The sequence below is a fragment of the Oncorhynchus tshawytscha genome, linkage group LG19, assembly GCF_018296145.1.
Source record: "Oncorhynchus tshawytscha isolate Ot180627B linkage group LG19, Otsh_v2.0, whole genome shotgun sequence".
Classification (NCBI taxonomy): domain Eukaryota; kingdom Metazoa; phylum Chordata; class Actinopteri; order Salmoniformes; family Salmonidae; genus Oncorhynchus; species Oncorhynchus tshawytscha.
In genome coordinates this window covers 10,537,620-10,558,316 of record NC_056447.1, presented here as the reverse complement: position 1 = coordinate 10,558,316, position 20,697 = coordinate 10,537,620, and the positions used below count along the sequence as shown (strand labels likewise).

At 43.7% G+C, this 20,697-nt stretch overlaps 1 protein-coding gene across 1 annotated transcript; it reads left to right on the top strand.

Moving 5' to 3' along the window:
* LOC112219201 (capZ-interacting protein) lies at nt 1-20,151 on the top strand. The gene is made up of 7 exons (XM_042301346.1): nt 1-270; nt 9,338-9,424; nt 11,906-11,986; nt 13,578-13,646; nt 14,143-14,373; nt 15,635-16,198; nt 18,052-20,151. Exons 1-7 carry the CDS (start codon nt 265-267, stop codon nt 18,067-18,069), a joined length of 1,056 nt encoding a protein of 351 aa, XP_042157280.1. The 5' UTR covers nt 1-264; the 3' UTR covers nt 18,070-20,151.
* Nucleotides 20,152-20,697: the final 546 nt, after the last annotated feature.

Here is a 20,697-nt window from a genome sequence, read left to right as displayed (position 1 = left end):
CACTCTCACTCTAGTCACACGTTCTGGAAATGTTGTGAGAGTGCTTTCTAAATATAACCGCAGAGAGAGAGAGCGGGAGAGAGAGAGCACCTTTCCAGCCGACTAAGGGTTCTCGCTGAGCTCACATACACGGGCCTGGCAGGAGAGAGAAGGGTGTGAGGAGAGGAGACCGAGCGCAACTTTGACAAGTCCCAAAATAAAACTTTTAGAGGGAGTTGAAACTTGCTGTGAACGGGACGACAGTCAAGGCAGCTGCAGCAGAGGATGGAGGTAAACAGAGTTTTGGGTGTTTTAAAATCCGTTTTTGTTTGTGTTGAAGAGTTAAGTTGTTGATTTACATATAGAATTATATCTGTGATTCTGTGCGGTCCAGTACAATGTAGTCTATAGCCGACTAAACTCGTAAATGGTAGAGTTGAGTTTCGTCGGCTATGTAGTCTAATAACCTGCACAAGACATGACACTCTCTGTGTGATCTGTATGGACCAAACTGATAGCATGCAGAATTAGATGGTTCGTATGTTTTGAATTACAGAGGAGCATAACAACCAGGCCTGGGCTTAGTTTTAGCCCGTACATTTCACTGAACTAAACTTTGTCATGCATGTTGTCACTTGTCATGACATCCCACTCTCTTTCTCTCATGTTCATAGTGCCATCAGTGTGTGAGAGACTGTCAAGCATATAGCCTAATGACTGAATTTGTATGCATTAAGCCCAGAGTGTCAAATGTTATTCCTGGTTTTTGTTACGACCTTTCAATTTGTGTACAATTAAGGCAGACTTTTAAAAATGTTGTATTTTTTAAATTACGATCCCGACACCAATGGTGACAGCTAGTTTTACTGGGGTCCGAGACATAAAGAAGAAGACATTACTGAAAAAATACAAAACATATTAACATGTAATGTGTGTGTGCGCGCATCCATTAGATACACATGTCAATACATACAAAAAAACAGGTATAACACATTGGGGAGAGGCGTTGTGCTGTGAGGTGTTGCTGTATCTGTTTTTTTTAAACCAGGTTTGCTCTTCACCTGTGCTATATGAAATAGAAGGGAGTTCCATGCAATCATGGCTCTGTTATAATACTGTACGTTTCCTTGAATATGTTCTGGACCTGGGGACGGTGAACAAATAGACAACCAGGTGAGGGGAGTTTCTAACTGAACAATTTCCTTAATTGATCAATCAAGTACAAGGGAAGAGCGAAAACCAGCCCTCCAGGAATTAAGTTTGACACCTCTGCATTAGGATATGATGAAAGAATGTCTCTTGTAGTAGTTAGAATAGAGTTGTAACATTTTGGAGCAGACATATTGGTTTGAGTTAGATGCATGATGCATGTGGTGGTGGAATGGCAGCCTATCACAGCAAGACTTCCTGGTTTGCTGACCCTATACTGTAGCTGCTTCTCTGCATCGATGTTGTTCAGTACGTTACTCAAACAGGAAATATGACAGGAACACACACCACACACAGAGGAAGTGGTGTAACCGTTGCCTTTGCAACAGGTTTCTACACATGGAGTTGCACAATTCTACACGCTGTAGACATATACATGAGTGGGATGTGAAACGTGACATTGATTGGGCGACTAGTTGTCCAGAGAAGAGACGTTAGATCAAGACTCTCTGCATCCCAAATAGCACCCTATTCCCTATTGTCAAAAGTACACTAAATGTGTATATGGTGCCATTTGACAAGTCCAGTCCATGATAAAGGCATGTTTTATACTCATACACTTGGTCTCCTGCCTTTAAGGATGAGAATTAATTTGTGTGTGTGTACCCCTACGTTCGCCTGGCCTCCGGGCTATGTGATTTCATTATCTGCTGAATGCCAGCAATGTGAGTCCTTCAACTTAGTGTGTATCAACCCCACTTCAACAGCCGTGTGTGTGTGTAGGCCGCTGCTGCCTCAAGTGAGGGCAGATAATGAAGGACAAAGAGATACAAGACAGAGGGGGATAAAGAGAGAAAGGAAAGAGGGACAGAGGGAGAGTAAGAGAGGAAGGGGAGTAAAGGACTGTAAAGATCTGGGTATGGTTTTACTGAAAGTGTGTGTGTGTTCGGAGTGTATTTGGGATGCTGTTTGAGCTTAATGTTTAGTCTCTGCCAACACACACACTGGACTCCACCTCATATCCACCACACATAAGCAGATCCAGATGATGATGTCATGAGAGAGAGAGGTGTCTATCTGACAGAATGGAACAGTCAGATTGTAATTTGTGTAATCTGACGGTTCCATTCTATCCGATAGGCCTCTCTCTCTCTCTCTCTCTCTGTCTCTGTTCTCTCTCTTTCTCTCTCTCTCTCTCTGTCTCTGTTCTCTCTCTCTCTGACTCTCTCTCTCTCTCTATCTCTCTGTCTCTGTTCTCTCTCTCTGTCTCTGTTCTCTCTCTCTCTCTCTGTCTCTGTTCTCTCTCTCTCTCTCTCTCTCTCTCTGTCTCTGTTCTCTCTCTCTCTCTGACTCTCTCTCTCTGTCTCTGTTCTCTCTCTCTCTGTCTCTGTTCTCTCTCTCTGACTCTCTCTCTCTCTCTCTGACTCTCTCTCTCTCTCTCTCTCTCTCTCTGTCTCTGTTCTCTCTCTCTCTCTCTGTCTCTGTTCTCTCTCTCTCTCTGACTCTCTCTCTCTCTCTCTGACTCTCTCTCTCTCTCTCTCTCTCTCTCTCTCTGTCTCTGTTCTCTCTCTCTCTCTCTGTCTGTCTCTGTTCTCTCTCTCTCTCTCTCTCGACTTGAAAATCTATGGCAAGACTTGAAAATGGTTGTTGAGCAATGATCAACAACCAATTTGACAAAGCTTGAAGAAATGTTGCACAATCCAGGTGTGGAAAGCTCTGAGACATTTAAGTCAAGGGGTATGAATACTTTCTGAAGGCACTGTATGTGTGAGGATGATGTATACAGGCATATAAATAGGGATCAGATGAGTTATATCTGGATGTTTCTGGAAGGGTGCAACCAATAACGTCTCTCCAGAGCCCACACACATAGCAACATGACTGTTGGGAGAGCAGAGCAGAGTGTGTAGATTATAGAGGAAGAGAGAGATAGAGGGAGGGAGAGGTCCAGCATGGTAAAGTGATTAAGATGGTGTGTTTTTGTTGTGCTGTTGCAGTGTTTACTCTCTCCCTATGGCTGGAGTGCTGCCAAGCCCATTTAACACACACACACGCTCACACGAAATGAACAACAAGTCTGGAGGGATGGGGCGGGGCTGGGAAGGGAGTGCGTGAGGCTGGCGTGTTTACTTAACGCTGTAAAAGCATCGTAAAAACAGCAGTTCAGGTGTTGAAGCTGTCTGCCATGGTGTGACATCATCTCCCATCATGCACTGTGGAACAGGTGTGTGTCTCGTAATGATGCCAGAAGAAGGCCAGGCAGCACTCACTGGATGCATTGTGCAGTTTGGTTTATTTTCTTTTAAAGACAATTTTCACACAGAGTGTACATAAATGTCTGAAGTTCCACCTTCAGAGAGTGTGTTTGGTTAGACCAGCTATATTTTTATCCCAAGCTCTTCTACAACACACGTCAGTGAGCTAACTTGGAGCATTGTGGAGCATAGTACTGGCAGTGGCAACACTAGGTTTGTGGGTTTAATTCCTTGCATGGGTCCCAAATACTGAGTGTATGTGTTAAATGGACTTATAAACAGGAAGAAAGGTCTTGTACTGTAGAAGCAGGCCTGAATGGGACATTGGAACTGTCAACAGCTCTGGGCTCTCTCCCTCTCTCTCTCTCTCTCTCTCTCTCTCCTAAACAACGCACCTCAGTAAGAAGGGCCATCCCATTTTCCTCATATAAACTTTTACCACCAGAGAAAATTCCATGGGAATAAGTGAAACTGTTGAAGAAATGCCTGGCATCCAATCCATCCTTTCAGGATGTGTCCATAGAGCAGAGCCTGGTGGGGTCTGTTGGGTTTGAGGGTCTGGGTCCAGGTCCGGGGGCCAGGCATCTGGGTCAGGGGACAGGGGGTCTGGGTTTGAGGGTCTGGGTCCAGGTCCAGGTCCGGGGGGCCAGGCATCTGGGTCAGGTCAGGGGACAGGGGGTCTGGGGCCTAAGTAATATAGTGATGACCCTACTTAGGCTTTATTGTTACATATTGCTCACACCTATCCCATCTCTTCAGATTTGTAAACACCACAGAGTAAGGGTTGTGCTCCAGGCAGCAGACTCTCAATCTGTTACTGATATTTCTCATCTTTCTCCCTCTCATTCTTTCTCTCCCTCTCCCTCTCCCTAGTACATCTCTCAGGCCAGTGCTTTCCTTCCCTCTCCCTAGTACATCTCTCAGGCCAGTGCTTTCTCTCCCTCTCCCTAGTACATCTCTCAGGTCAGGGCTTTCTCTCCCTCTCCCTAGTACATCTCTCAGGCCAGTGCTTTCTCTCCCTCTCCCTAGTACATCTCTCAGGCCAGTGCTTTCTCTCCCTCTCCCTAGTATATCTCTCAGGCCAGTGCTTTCTCTCCCTCTCCCTAGTACATCTCTCAGGCCAGGGCTTTCTCTCCCTCTCCCTAGTACATCTCTCAGGCCAGGGCTTTCTCTCCCTCTCCCTAGTACATCTCTCAGGCCAGGGCTTTCTCTCCCTCTCCCTAGTACATCTCTCAGGCCAGTGCTTTCTCTCCCTCTCCCTAGTACATCTCTCAGGCCAGGGCTTTCTCTCCCTCTCCCTAGTACATCTCTCAAGACAGTGCTTTCTCTCCCTCTCCCTAGTACATCTCTCAGGCCAGGGCTTTCTCTCCCTCTCCCTAGTACATCTCTCAGGCCAGGGCTTTCTCTCCCTCTCCCTAGTATATCTCTCAGGCCAGGGCTTTCTCTCCCTCTCCCTAGTACATCTCTCAGGCCAGTGCTTTCTCTCCCTCTCCCTAGTACATCTCTCAGGCCAGTGCTTTCTCTCCCTCTCCCTAGTACATCTCTCAGGCCAGTGCTTTCTCTCCCTCTCCCTAGTACATCTCTCAGGCCAGTGCTTTCTCTCCCTCTCCCTAGTACATCTCTCAAGCCAGTGCTTTCTCTCTTTCACCAGCCTGTCATTTACCTTATTCACTGCCACTTTATGTAATGTCCTCCAGTCCCAAGTCCACAGGTTCCCAGCCACCCACCCACACACACACAGACAGACACACGGCTTGCACTCTCTCTCTCTTTCTAAATTCAATTCAATTACATTTGCTATATTGGCATGATGTAACAATGTACATATTGCCAAAGCTTACTTCTGAGATTTCCAATATGAACATAATAAAAATAATAATCAATATTGTCTCTCTCTCTCTCTCTCTCCTTCCATCTCTCTGTCTTCCCTATTTCTCTCTTCACACTCTCTTGAGTGGGCAGTGGGGATATCTAGAGAGGGAAGTGCTTGTTGACCAGAGCAGGGGAAAACAGCTGAGAGCAGGGGGGAAAGAGAGAGGGATATGACCTCAGCTCTGGATGGAGGGAGGGGAATGGGCTCTATCCCAAATGGCACCATATTTCCTTTATAGTGCACAGATTTTGACCAAGGCCCTTTTGGGACGTAGTCATGATCTAACTGGGTTTTGCCCTAGTGAGAGAGAGAGAGCAGGGTGAGATCATACTTAGACTGTAGAACAAGCCACAGTATATGGCAGAATTACTTACCATAAGACACAGAGTGGTTCTCATCTATCTCTATGTTAGATTTACAGGAGTATTGAGGAAAGCTACAAACTTGCTAGGAAAACTTGGTAGCCCAGACATACGCAGAGAGAGAGCGAGAGAGAGAGAGAGAGAGGAGGGGTGGGTGGAGGGAGGGAGATGGAAAGAGAGAGAGAGCGAGAGAGGGGATTTGTGTGTAACCTGTGTAATCTGACTGTTCCAGAGTTAGAAGGAAAGGGGAGTGGCAAATATAAGTGTGGTGAGGTCACAGGATACAGGGAGACGAGAGGGAGAGAGAGAGAGCATCCATAGACAGACATGATGGCAGACAGGCAAACACATCCAACTGTTTGTTCTATTTCTATACCCATCTCTCAGTTTTCTTTTAATCATGCTCCTCGCTGTATTCCCCCCTATATCCTTCCCTAGCCATTCTGAGGGTGTGAGGTCATTTCCTGTTGTGGAAAATTGGAAAAGTACGAAAATGTATGCACTCACTATTGTAAGTCGCTCTGGATTAGAGCGTCTGCTAAATTACTAAAATATAAATCTAAATGTTCTGTTGTGTCAGTATGGTTGAGTATTGGAGAAGTTGTGTTCCAAAAGCCACATTATTCCCTACATTGTGTGCTACTTTTGACCAGGGCAAGATGGCGCCGACAGATAGGGCAGCTCTGCTTCTAGCTCCTAAGCAACTTTGCAGTATTTTTTTGTGTGTTAATTCTTACTCTATTAGCCCAGGATTTTTTTGTGTTACTACATAAAGCCGGAAATAACTTTTAAGACTTTCCCGAATTGGACCCTTTGTTTGTACCCCCAAGGGCAATTGAACTGATTCCAGAGGCTGATCTCAAACACTGCTAGCGGAGAAGAGGTAGTCGGAGTGGACTTCTAGTCCGACTCAGGAGGCGTGCACACCACCCACTGCTTCCGAGTATATTACTCGCTAATGTTCAGTCTCTGGAAGTAGACAAGCTCAGGGCAAGAATCTCCTTCCAGAGAGACATCAGGGATTGTAACGTACTCTGTTTCATGGAAACATGGCTCTCTCCAGATATATTGTCTTTCTCAGTACAATGCGCAAACAGGAATAAAGAAGTCTCCGGGAAAAAGAAAGGCAGGGTGTATGTTTTATGATTAACTACTCATGGTGTGATTGTGATAACATACAGAAACTCAAGTCTTTTTGTTCTCTCAACCTAGAATACATCAAAATCAAATGCCGACAGTATTACCTCCCAAGAGAATACTCTTTGCTTATAGTAACAGCTGTGTATATTCCCCCTCAAACCGACACCACAACAGCCCTCAAAGAACTTCACTGGACTTTATGCAAAATGGAAACCACATATCCTGAGACCACATTTATTGTAGCTGGGGATTTTAACAAAGCAAATTTGAGAAAAACGCTACCGAAGTTCTACCAACACATTGACTGTAGCACTCAATCTGAGAAAACATGGGACCACTGCTAATCAACTTTTCTAAATGCCTACAAGGCCCTCCCTGCCCTTCTGCTAATCTGATCACGACTCCAATTTGCTCCTTCCTATTGGCAGAAACTCAAACAGGAAGTACCCGTGCTAAGGAATATTCAATGCTGGTCTGACCAATCAGAATCCACGCTTCAAGATTGTTTTGATCACGTGGGATATGTTCCCGTTAGCCTCTGAGAATAACATTGATGAATACACAGACTCTTAAAACCTACCCTAACCAGAAACCGTGTATAGATGGCAGCATTTGGGCAAAACTGAAAGTGCGAACCACCACATTTAACCATGGCAAGGTGACTGGGAATATGGCCGTGTAGTTATTCCCTCCGTAAGATAATCAAACAGGCAAAACGTCACATACATCTCGTGTCTGAGCGGTTCAATTGCCACTCCACTGTCTCTATACTGACGTTGCGGACACCGACGTCTTGCTTCCGGACAAGCTAGCCGCATCCTCAGAGCATGGGCAGACTAGCTGGCTGGAGTGTTTACGGACATATTCAATTTATCCCTATCCCAGTCTACTGTCCCCACTTGTTTCAAGATGTCCACCATTGTTCCTTTACCCAATAAAGCAAAGGTAACTGAACTAAATGACTATTGCCTCGTAGCACTCACTTCAATCATCATGAAGTGTTTTGAGAGACTAGTCAAGGATCGTATCACCTCCACCTTACCTGCCACCCTAGACCCACCTCAATTTGCATACCTCCCCAATAGGTCCAAAGACAATGCAATCGCCATCACACTGCCCTAACCCATCTGGACAAGAGGAATACCTATGTAAGAATGCTGTTCATTGACTACAGCTCAGAATTCAACACCATAGTACCCTCAAAGCTCATCATTAAGGTCTGGGCCCTGGGTCTGAACCCTGCGCTGTGCAACTGGGTCCTGGTAGGAAACAACACCTCCACTTCGCTGATCCGCAACACAGTGGCCCCACAAAGGTGAACGCTCAATCCCTCCTGTACTCCCTAGTTCACACATGACTGGATGGCCACGCACGCCTCCAACTCAATTTTGCAGACGACACAACAGTAATAGGACTGATTACCAACAAGGATGAGACAGCCTACAGGGAGGAGGTGAGAGCCCTGGGAGTGTGGTACCAGGAAAGTAACCTTTCACTCAATGTCGACAAAACAAAGGAGCTGATCGTGGACTTCGGGAAACAGCAGAGGGAGCACGCCCCTATCCACATCGACGGGACTGCAGTGGACAAGATGGAAAACTTCAAGTTCCTCAGCGTGCACATCGCTGACAAACTAAAATGGTCCACCCACAAAGACAGCGTGGTGAAAAAGGCGCAACAGAAATAATTAACCTAAAAGCCTCACAAACATTTACAGATGCACAATTGAGAGCTTTGTGTCGGGCTGCATCACTGCCTGGTACGGCAACTGCTCCGCCCACAACCGTACGGCTCTCCAGAGGATAGTGAGGTCTGCCCAACTTATCATCATGGGCAAACTACCTGCCCTCCAGGACACCTACACCACCCGATGTCACAGGAAGGCCAAAAAGATCATCAAGGACAACAACCTCCCGAGCCACTGCCTGTTCACCCCGCTATCATCCAGAAGGCGAGGTCAGTACAGGTGCATCAAAGCTGGGACATAGAGACTGAAAAACAGCTTTTATCTCAAGGCCATCAGACTGTTAAACAGCCATCACCAGGCGGCTTCCACCCGGTTCCGTAACCCTGCACCTTAGAGGCTGCTTCCCCGTTTACATAGACTAGAAATCACTGGCCATTTTAATAATGGAACACTAGTCACTTTAATATTGTTTACATATTTTTGCTTTACTCATCTCATATGTATATACTCTACTCTATTCTACTGTATTTTATTCTATACCACTCTACCACTTTATTCTATACCATTCTATACCACCACATTGCTCATCCTAATACTAATATATTCCTCAAATCCATGATTTTACTTTTAGGTTTGTGTGTAGTTGTGAATGGTTAGATATTACTGCACTGTTGGAGCTAGAAACACAAGCATTTCACTACATGCACAATAACATCTGCTAAACATGTATGTGACCAATAACATTTGATTTGAACATTTATTGAATAGGGTACCATTTGGGAAGCATTCCCAGCTTCCCCCAAATCAATGACCTCACCTCATCTCTTTGTGTGTCAGCAGCCATTTACTTTGTGTGTGTGGACTAAGCCATATTGTACTTCCTGTGTTTCAGGAGGACGCCCCGCCTAAGAAGTCAGTGGCGGAGCTGGCTGGAAAGTTCAAAGCTCATGCCCCTCCCTTCCCCACGGGAACTGACGGGGTGAGGTCATTATAACTTCTTTTTCTCTATCTCTCTTTTTTCTCTCTTTTCTCTTCTATTCTTTCACACTCAGATAGATAGATAGATAGTACTCAAGCAGCTACACGTGTTAAAACGCTGATAAGTGAAACAGGAAGTTACACACAGGAAGTGGTTCTATGAATATCTGTGTGTAACGATTTTTGTTGGTGGAAGGAGAGGAGGACCAAAGTGCAGCGTGGTACGTATCCATAATACTTTTAATCCAGAATGAATACACAAACAAAAACAACAAAACGATAAACTAACAGTTCTGACAGGTGCAACAAAAACTAACCAGAAAATAATCACCCACAACTAATAGTGGGAAAACAGGCTACCTAAGTATGGCTCTCAATCAGAGACAACGATAGACAGCTGCCTCTGATTGAGAACCATACCAGGCCAAACACATAGAAAAAGAAAACCTAGACCTACAGCATAGAATACCCACCCACATCACACCCTGACCAAACTAAAAATCAAAACCTACAAAGCAGTCTACGGTCAGGGCGTGACACTGTGCTTCTGTGTGAACACAGTGTCAACCCTGCTTTAAAACACACAACCACATTCATTGATGTATTGATGGGCACTGTAATGTGTCAATATAATAATTTTAGCTCCTTATTGATGTTTTTTATGTGTTTATTTCTGACCAAATAGATCTTAAACACACACTCATTCGTAAACATTAATTCATGAAATGTATAGTACCAGTCAAAAGTTTAGACATACTTACTCATTCAAGGGTTTTTCTTCATTTTTACTATTTTCTACATTCCGAAAAATGTCAAGTACTTTTAAAGTTTCTTCAAGTGCAGTCACAAAACCCATCAAGTGCTGTGATGATACTGGCTCTCATGAGGACCACCGTTGGAAAGGAAGACCCTGCAGAGGATAAGTTCATTAGTGTTACCAGTCCAAATAAATGCTTCACAGAGTTCAAGTAACAGACACATCTCAACATCAACTGTTTAGAGGAGACTGCGTGAATCAGGTCTTCATGGTCAAATTGCTACAAAGAAACTAAAGTACACCAATAATAATAAGATACTTTCTTGGACCAAGAAACACAAGCAAAGGACATTAGACCGGTGGAAATCTGTCCTTTGGTCTGATGAGTCCAAATTTGAGATTTTTGGTTCCAACCGCCATGTCTTTGTGAGACACAGAGTATGCGAACAGATGATCTCTGCATGTGTGGTTCCCACTGTGAAGCATGGAGGAGGAGGTGTGATGGTGTGGGGTGCTTTGCTGGTGACACTGTCAGTGATTTATTTAAAATTCAAGGCACACTTAACCAGCGTGGCTACTGATTCAGAGGGGTTGGGTTAAATGCAGAAGACACATTTCCGTTGAGTACATTCAGTTCCCTTTACCACGGCATGCTGCAGTGATATGCCATCCTATCTGGTTTGCGCTTAGTGGGACTATCATTTGTTTTTCAACAGGACAATGACCCAACACACCTCCAGGCTGTGTAAGGGCTATTTGACCAAGAAGGAGAGTGATGGAGTGCTGTATCAGATGACCTGGCCTCCACAATCACCCAACCTCAACCCAATTGAGATGGTTTGGGATGATTTGGACCGCAGAGTGAAGGAAAAGTAGCCAACAAGTGCTCAGCATATGTGGGAACTCCTTCAAGACTGTTGGAAAGCATTCATCATGAAGCTGGTTAAGAGAATATCTAGAGTGTGCAAAGCTGTCATCAATGCAAAGGATGGCTAATTTGAGGAATCTCAAATATAAAATATATTTTGATTTGTTTAACACTTTTTTGGTTACTACATGATTCCATATGTTATTTCATAGTTTTGATGTCTTCACTATTATTCTACAATGTAGAAAATAGTACAAATAAAGAAAAACCCTTGAATGAGTAGGTGTTCTAAAACTTTTGACTGGTACTGTACTTCAACTTATCATGTATGTGTAATGCTGTTTCTTATCGACATATTTCGTTCTGACATGCTGCACAGTTCTTGTACTTTGGTGTGTTCGTTGATGTCAGCATGCCATGTGTGTGTATGTGGAGTGTGTTTGTTTGTCAGTGTTCATGTATGGGTTGTGGTTGCTGTGTTGTCAGTCGGTGTACTGCATTTGTGCTGTGTGCCTCTGAGTCATGTCATCTCTAAAATGAACGTTTGTGTTGTTAGTCAATGGCATGTGTGAGTGTTGTAGTATCAGATTTGTATGTCTGCATGTCTGTAGCGCCCTGTGTTCTAGTTGTGTTGTTCTGTTGTCTTCTGTTATGTTGACGTTCCAGTGTTGTGTGTATGTTATGTTGTTAGTAGGCCCATTGTGTTCATGGCACAGTGTTGGTTTAGTAGCCTGTGGTCTTGTGTCTCTTGATCTGTGTGTGTGTGTGTGTGTGTGTTTAGTGTTATGTGATTACTATGTGTAATAGTATTATGGCTGTTGGTATAGTAACACCCTTGTTGTTGGCTTCTCTTCCAGAATAATAAGCCTGTTAGGAGACGCCCCCCTCGAACCCTACAGCTCCCCAAGACCACAGCACAGGGAGAGGTGGACGAGGAGGTGAGAGGAGTGTGTGAGTGTTTGAGGGGACTGTTTGACAATTGTGTGTTGTATAGTTCTATGTACAGCCATGCCCCTTTTGATGTCTGTGTGTACATGTGTGTGTGAGGGGTAGTGCTGTGTGTTGTGCAGTTCTATAATGCCATGTCCCTTTTGATGTCTGTGTGTACATGTGTGTGTGAGGGGTAGTGCTGTGTGTTGTACAGTTCTATAATGCCATGTCCCTTTTGATGTCTGTGTGTACATGTGTGTGTGAGGTGGAGGACGACCGATTATGATTTTTCAATACCGATACCGATTATTGGAGGACCAAAAAAGCGTTCTTTTTTTCTTTTTTTCTTTTTGTTGTAATAATGACAATTACAACAATACTGAATTAACACTTATTTTAACTTCATATAAAACATCAATAAAATCAATTTAGCCTCAAATAAATAATGAAACATGTTCAATTTGGTTTAAATAATGCAAAAACAAAGTGTTGGAGAAGAAAGTAATATGTGCCGTAAAAATGTGCCATGTAAAAAAGCTTAACATTTAAGTTCCTTGCTCAGAACATGAGAACATATGAAAGTTGGTGGTTCCTTTTAACATGAGACTTCAATATTCCAGGGTAAGAGGTTTTAGGTTGTAGTTAATATAGTATTTATAGGATATTTTTCCCTATACCATTTGTATTTCATATACCTTTGACTATTGGATGTTCTTATAGGCACTATAGTATTGCCAGTGTAACAGTATAGCTTCCGTCCCCCTCCTTGCCCCTACCTGGGCTCGAACCAGGAACACATAGACAACAGCCACACTCGAAGCATTGTTACCCATCTCTCCACAAAAGCCACGGCCCTTGCAGCGCAAGGGGAATAACTACTCCAAATCTAAAAGCGAGTGACATTTGAAACAGTATTAGCGCACACCCAGCTAACTAGCTAGCCATTTCACATTGGTTACACCAGCCATTAGGCTGATAGACTTGAAGTCATAAACAGTGCTGTGCTTGCGAAGAGCTGCTGGCAAAACGCACGGAAGGGCTGTTTGAATGAATGCTTACGAGCCTGCTGCTGCCTACCACCGCTCAGACAGACTGCTCTATCAAATCAGACTTAATTATAACATAATAACACACAGAAATACGAGCCTTTGGTCATTAATATGATCGAATCTGGAAACTATCATTTTGAAAACAAAACGTTTATTATTTCAGTGAAATACGGAACCGTTTGTTATTTTATCTAACGGGTGGCATCCCTAAGTCTAAATATTCTTGTTACATTGCGCAACCTTCAATGTATGTCATAATTACGTAGAATTCTGGCAAATTAGTTTGCAATGAGCCAGGCAGCCCAAACTGTTGCATATACCCTGAATTCCGATTAATCGGTCGACCTCGAGTGTGAGGGGCTGTGTGTTGTACAGTTCTATGTACATAATCTGTATCTAGAGTTGACCCTAAACCTGGTATCTAATACAGGCGGAGATAAAGTTAATATGTAGGACGAAACAGAGAAGCATGCAGTGATGCAGTGCTTGTGTGTGTGTGTGTGTGTGTGTGTGTGTGTGTGTGTGTGTGTGTTTCTCACCTGTGTTTCAGAAACCCATCTCCCCGTCTCTGCATCCTGCCAAAACCAAAAGGAACTCTGCTCTTATTGAGAAACTGCAGGTGAGCATGGTGTGTGTGTGTGTGTGTGTGAGTGCTGGTCTGCATCTGTGTGCCTGTTGATTTTGGAGAGTGATATGCTCTTGTTGTACCATACAGTTATGTGAAGAGCATTCAAGGCCCCTGTTGTATGTCAGTGAGCTGTGCAGGTGCATGCAGAGAGAGAAGGGAGGTCAGATGGAGAGGATCAGTTACAGTCTCACAGGTTGATAATAAGAGAGAGCAGCCATTTCCTGACGGACAGCCCACACAAAATGCCTGCTATGTTCTCTGAATCTTAGGTACGTCTTAGTATGTAATAACATTGCAATAACTATCTCTCTCCCTGTCTTTCTTTCTCTCGCTCTTTCTTCTTTGCTCTCTCTCTCCCTCTCTCCCCACCCTCTCTCTCTCTCCCCACCCTCTCTCTCTCCCCACCCTCTCTCTCTCCCTCTCTTTCTCCCCACCCTCCCTCTCTCTCTCTCCCCACCCTCTCTCCCCACCCTCTTTCTCTCTCCAGGCTAACCTGGCTTTATCCCCCTGTTCCCTCCTGCCCTCTCCTAAGAGCCCTGGGCTGAGACTGTTGCCCCCCTCCTTCACCTCCACCTGCTCCCCCATCCCTCCTGTTACCCCCACCACCCCAGTCAGCAGGGCACCCCTCCTTCGGTCGCTGAGCAAGGAAGAGACACCTGCCACCTTTGAAGTCCCAGCCACACCCACCGACGGATCCCTACTGCCCAGTATCAACAAGGTATGCTAAGTGTGTGTGTGTTTTTGGTTTTACTATCCTTGTGGGGATCAGAAGTCCTCACAAGGATAGTAAAAGAAGGAAAATTCAGACTAGTGGTATCATTTTAGGGCGGCAGGTAGCCTAGTGGTTAGAGCCAGTAACCGAAAGGTTGCTGGTTCGAATACCTGAGCAGACAAGGCAAAAAAAATCAGGTTGATGTACCGTTGAGCAAGGCACTTAACCCTAATCTGCTCCGTACTACCATGGCTGACCCTGTAAAAGATCACGCTTCACTGTACCCATCTTGTGTATGTGACAATAAAACACACACACATACAGCACCAATCAAAAGTTTGGGCAATCCTCTGATCAGTTGGTGTCTGTTACTTGAACTCTGTGAAGCATTTATTTGGGCTGCAATCTAATGTGCAGTTAAAACCTAATGAATTTATCCTCTGCAGCAGAGGTAACTCTGGGTCTTCCTTTCCTGTGGCGGTGCTCATGAGAGCCAGTTTCATCATAGCGCTTGATGGTTTTTGTGACTGCACTTGAAGAAAGTTCTTGAAATGTTCCGGATTGACTGAACTTCATGTCTTAAAGTAGACATTTCACAAATGAACTTTTAACAAGGCACACTTGTTAATTGAAATGCATTCCAGATGACTACCTCATGAAGCTGGTTGAGAGAATGTCAGCACTGTGCAAAGTTGTCATCAAGGCAAAGGATGGCTACTTTGAAGAATATTTGGATTTGTTTAACACTTTTTTGGCTACTACATGATTCCATGTGTTATTTCATAGTTTTGATGTCTTCACTATTATTCTACTATGTAGAAAATAGTAAAAATGAAGAAAAAGCCTTGAATGAGTAGGTGTATCCATACTTTTGACCGGTACTGTGTGTGTGTATATATATATATATACATACCCTAATTGAACCCTAAACATAACCCTTAACGCTAAAATAGCATTCTTCCTTGTGGGGACTGGCAAAACAATGAATTTAAAAAAGTGTTAAGTGTTTAGGGTTGCAATTAGGGTTACAATTAGGGTTACAATTAGGGTTTGGGGTTAGGTTTAGAGGTTAGGTTAGGGTTAGGGAAATTAGGATTTGGATTGGAATACATTTTTTGGTCCCTTCAAGGTTAGTAAAACAAATGTGTGTGTGTGTGACGGGGTGTGTGTGTGTTATACCTTTAAGCCTGTGTGTTTGTCTGCATGTGTATTATGTCATATCCTGTGTCATACCTGTTCTTAATGGTCTGTGTCCCTGCCTCTCCAGGGAAGAGCCCGCCTCTCCATCCGGCGACGCCCACCTTCGAGACGCCACAGGAAGTCCAGCGGAGAGGAAGGAGATGGGGTGACGGGTGAAGAGATTCCCCTAACTACACCCGACGACCCTGAGGCCAAAGTTGGGGAGGAAGAGAAGGGAGAGGGGGAGGAGGTGTTTGAGAAGGAAGTGGAAGAGAAGGATGGCGAAAGAGCAGACACCACTATGTCTACCCAAGAAAAGATAGAGACAGGCTCCTCTACCCCTGCTAACTCAAAGCAACAGATTGACACAACAGACAGATCAACCACAGACACTGACCCACTGGAAAAGACAAAGTCCGAAAAAACGCTGGAGCCCCAGAGAGAGGAGAGACAGACAGGAGAGGAGGCAACAGGGTCTAGAGGAGAAGTGGTGAAAGATTGTGTTCAGGGGTGTGGAGGAGAAGAAAAGGAGAAGGGGAGGGAGACTTGTTCAATGGAGGAGTCATCTACAGAGAGAGAGAAAGAAGAGGGGGAAGAGCTGACCTGCAAAGAAAAGGAGGGAGAGAGAGATACAGACTGCAACGAAGAGAAGGTGAGGAAGGTGTTCTTCAAATATCTACCATCAATATCTTGGGGCTCTATTCAATCGGATTGAATAGAGCCCCAAGATATTGATGGTAGATATTTCACGAACCAAGATCACTGAACTATCTACAGTGGAAGTCGGAAGTTTACATACACTTAGGTTGGGGTCATTAAAACTAGTTTTTTAACCACTCCACAAATTTCTTGTTAACAAACTATAGTTTTGGCAAGTCGGTTAGGACATCTACTTTGTGCATGACACAAGTAATTTTTCCAACAATTGTTTAGAGACAGATTATTTCACTTATAATTCACTGTATCACAATTCTAGTGGGTCAGAAGTTTACATACACTGTGACTTTAAACAGCTTGGAAAATTCCAGAAAATTATGTCATGGCTTTAGAAGCTTCAGATAATAAGCCTACTTGACATCATTTGAGTCAGTTGGAGGTGTACCTGTGGATGTATTTCAAGACCTACGTTCAAACTCAGTGCTTCTTTGCTTGACATCATACATCCTTGGGGGCAATTTCCAAACGCCCGAAGGTACCACATTAATCTGTACAAACAATAGTAAGCAAGTATAAACACCATGGGACCACGCAGCCGTCATACCGCTCAGAAAGGAGACGCATTCTGTCTTCTGGAGATAAACGTACTTTGGTGTACGAAAAGTGAAAATCATTCCCATAACAACAACAAAGAACCTTGTGAAGATGCTGTAGGAAACAGGTACAAAAGTATCTATATCCACAGTAAAACGAGTCCTATATCGACATAACTTGAAAGGACGCTCAGCAAGGAAGAAGCCACTGCTCCAAAAACGCCATAAAAAACCCAGACTATGGTTTGCAACTGCACATGGGGACAAAGATCGTACTTTTGGAGAAATGTTCTCTGGTCTGATGAAACAAATATAGAACTGTTTGGCCTTAATGACCATCGTTATGTTTGTTGGAAAAAGTGGGAGGCTTGCAAGCTGAAGAACACCATCCCAACCGTGAAGCACGGGGGGGGGGCATCATCATGTTGTGGGGGTGCTTTGCTGCAGGAGGGACTGGTGCACTTCACAAAATAGATAGCATCATGAGGTAGGAAAATTCTGTAGATATATTGAAGCAACATCTCAAGACATCAGTCAGGAAGTTAAGGAAGTTGCTTGGTTGCAAATGGGTCTTCCAAATGGACAATGACCCCAAGCATACTTCCAAAGTTGTGGCAAAATGACAACAAAGTCAAGGTATTGGAGTGGCCATCACAAAGCCCTGACCTCAATCCTATAGAAAATTTGTTGGCAGAACTGAAAAAGCGTGTGTGAGCAAGGAGGCCTACAAACCTGACTCAGTTACACCAGTCAGGAGGAAAGGGCCAAAATTCACCCAACCCGAAACGTTTGACCCAAGTTAAACAATTTAAAGGCCATGCTACCAAATACTAATTGAGTGTTTGTAAACTTCTGACCCACTGGGAATGTGATGAAATAAATAAAAACTGACTATTATTATTATTATTCTGACATTTCACATTCTTAAAATAAAGTTCTGATCCTAACTGACCTAAGACAGGGAATTAGTTTTTAAAACTGAGTTTGAATATATTTGGCAAAGGTGTATGTAAACTCCCCACTTCAGCTGTATCTATGGACATCTATGGACGTTTCCTAAAAACTCTGAAACAAACTCTATTCAACATCAAGTCACCTCATGTTATCCTTTACCATCCCCATGCACAGAATATAATCTGTTTTGCTGATAACACAACAACTGTTATTATCTTTAAGAAATGACTTGTATTATACCGGCCTTAAACTGACCTCTAACAGTCATGTGTGTGTGTGTTGCTATCTTTCCACCTCTCAGGAGAACACCAAGCTCTGATGGTCCGTAACCGCACCATGCCCCTGCCTTACAGAGTGGGAGACCCCCATAGTGTGCACTAACTCCCCTCATCCCATAGCACATAGTGTAGTGGAAAAGGCGAGACTAGTATGGACTGCAGACTATGCCACTGGATGGACTCCCTTTAGTCTTCTGCATCTGGAAGGTCCTACACTCTGGTTCCATCCCAAATGGCACACTATGCCCAATATAGTGCAGTACGTTTGACCAGGTTCAATAGGCCTCTGGTCTAAAGTAGTGCACTATATAGGGAATAGGGTGTCATTTGGGACATAACTATGCACATTTTTGGACATGTTTCTTGTAAATTCTTATTTGGTGTCAGCCTGTGACTTTGTTATCTTTAGGCAGATTAAGGCAAGGGATTTGCCTGTACAGCTTTTTTTTATCCTTATTTGGATAGCTTTGCTTCCGCACAGAATGTTTTGGTGCTCCACTTGATTCTGTGTCATTAGTAAAGGTTAACACAGGTAACCGGGATCCCAGAACCACTCCACATTTCCCCACAACATTTTATGACAAGACCTGGTAAATTATAACATTTTCCACAAAATACACAACATGCAGATCAGCAGATTAGTAAAAACAACAGATTTCTAGAAAACGTTAGGCTATTTGATTTAAACTGGTGTTGAGAACAATGCTGCGGAGGCGGGCGGCAGCTGTGTAGGGCTAGGGCAAAAAACATGCACCCAGGGGGGGCCCCACCGAGTTTGGGAATCCCCGGTCTAGATAAATCAATTAGATAAATCAATTCATGTCCGATTTTTGTTTTTTGTTTTCACTTCATCTCTGTTTTGGTATTTTGTTACAATTAGGCTGGGGAAATGTTAGCTAAGTTGAAGTGAGTGCTAATGATCATCTTTAGTCTAGTTTGCTCACATATTAATTGATCAGAACATTTCGCTAGCATTTTATAAGTGAATTTTGCTCTTCAGCCTGTCCTACTCTGATAATCAATCATGTCCTACTCCTGACCAAAAGCCTGTGACTTGTCTGATAATCAATCAATGTGATTTTGTTTCACTGAATCTGTCTGTATATTTGGTTAATTGATCTCTGGCTGGACAAGTGGAAGTGGTAGATCATCTATTCATTTGCTCATCTATCACTGATTAGAAACATTTAGCATGCAATAATGTAGCCTAAATCAAGATGATTATTTATCTATGGACTCACGTACTGCAGTAGCCTTATATAGAGCCTAGGCAATTTTCCTATTGTCCCAATCCCACTGAAATCAAAAATCCTGACTCCTGTCTTGCATGAACATTCCTAACTTTATTCTGTAATCCTGTAGTCTAATAATGTAGTCTGGTATTGCTGCCGATGTGAGAGCTTCAGTAGAGAATGTGTGATCAACAAATGGTAGGCCGATGAGGGTAGATATGGAAATATTTTTTAAACAGTTGGTCTCCGTTAAGATACCTTGATATTTAAACAATTTCCTCTCTTCATCTCGCTGTTGTTCATGGGCTGATCTGCTATCTGTATAATCATCAACTAGATTTAGCCAAATAGTCATTAATTGGAGGTAATCTAGCAAACCTAGCAACTTTGGACTTTTGTTTGGGCTCCCGAGTGGTACAGTGGTCTAAGACACTCCATCTCAGTGCAAGAGATGGACCTGGTTTGAATCCAGGCTGTATCACATCTGGCTGTGATTGGGAGTCCCATAGGGCGGTGCACAATTGGCCCAGCATTGTTCGGGGCAGGCTGTCATTGTAAATAAGATGTTGTTCTTAAACTGACTTGCCTAGTTCAATAAAGGTTCAATTTGAACAAAAAATATTAAAAAATGACCGCCTTTTACAAACTTTGTGTGATTCGACAACGCTAAAGCCTACTCTGGGCGCACTCTGTGTGTCCTGAGCGCGCTCTGTGTCTTATTGGACAAGTTCAGGTAGTCTCTCCCCAGTTCGGTCTGTTTGCTTCTTTTGCAACATTTCAAATGGGTGTTAAAATCGAATCAAATCAAATGTTATTTGTCAAATTAGCCGAATACAACAGGTGTAGCTAGACCTTACACTGAAATTCTTACTTATAAGCCCTTGACCAACAATGCAGTTTTTAGAAAAATGCCAAAGAAAAACAAGAAATAAATCATTAAAGAGCAGCAGTAAAATAACAATAGCGAGGCTATATACAGTGGGTATCGGGACAAAATCAATGTGCAGGGGCACCGGTTAGTCGAGGTAATTGTGGTAATATAAGCATGTAGGTAGAGTTATTAAAGTGATATATGCCTAGATAATAACAGAGTAGCAGCAGCGTAAAAGGGGGGGGGGAGTTAATGCAAATAGTCTGAGGACTCTTGATGGTGCAGCTGTAGAACCTTTTAAGAATCTGAGGACCCATGCCAAATCTTTTCAGTCTCCTGAGGGGGAATAGGTTTTGCCGTGCCCTCTTCACGACTGTCTTGGTGTGCTTGGACCATGTTAGTTTGTTGTGGACACCAAGGAACTTGAAGCTCTGAACCTGCTCCACTACAGCCCTGTCAATGGATTGGGGCGTGCCTGGTCTTCCTTTTCCTAATAGTCCACAATCATCTCCTTTGTCTTGATCATGTTGAGCGAGAGGTTGTTGTCCTGGCACAACACGGTCAGG

Excerpts from the sequence above, each read along its gene's own strand:
- LOC112219201 (XM_042301346.1), top strand. Across the intron at positions 13,647-14,142 it reads CTCTTATTGAGAAACTGCAG|GCTAACCTGGCTTTATCCCC; the intron begins GTGAGCATGGTG and ends TTCTCTCTCCAG. Across the intron at positions 14,374-15,634 it reads TACTGCCCAGTATCAACAAG|GGAAGAGCCCGCCTCTCCAT; the intron begins GTATGCTAAGTG and ends CTGCCTCTCCAG.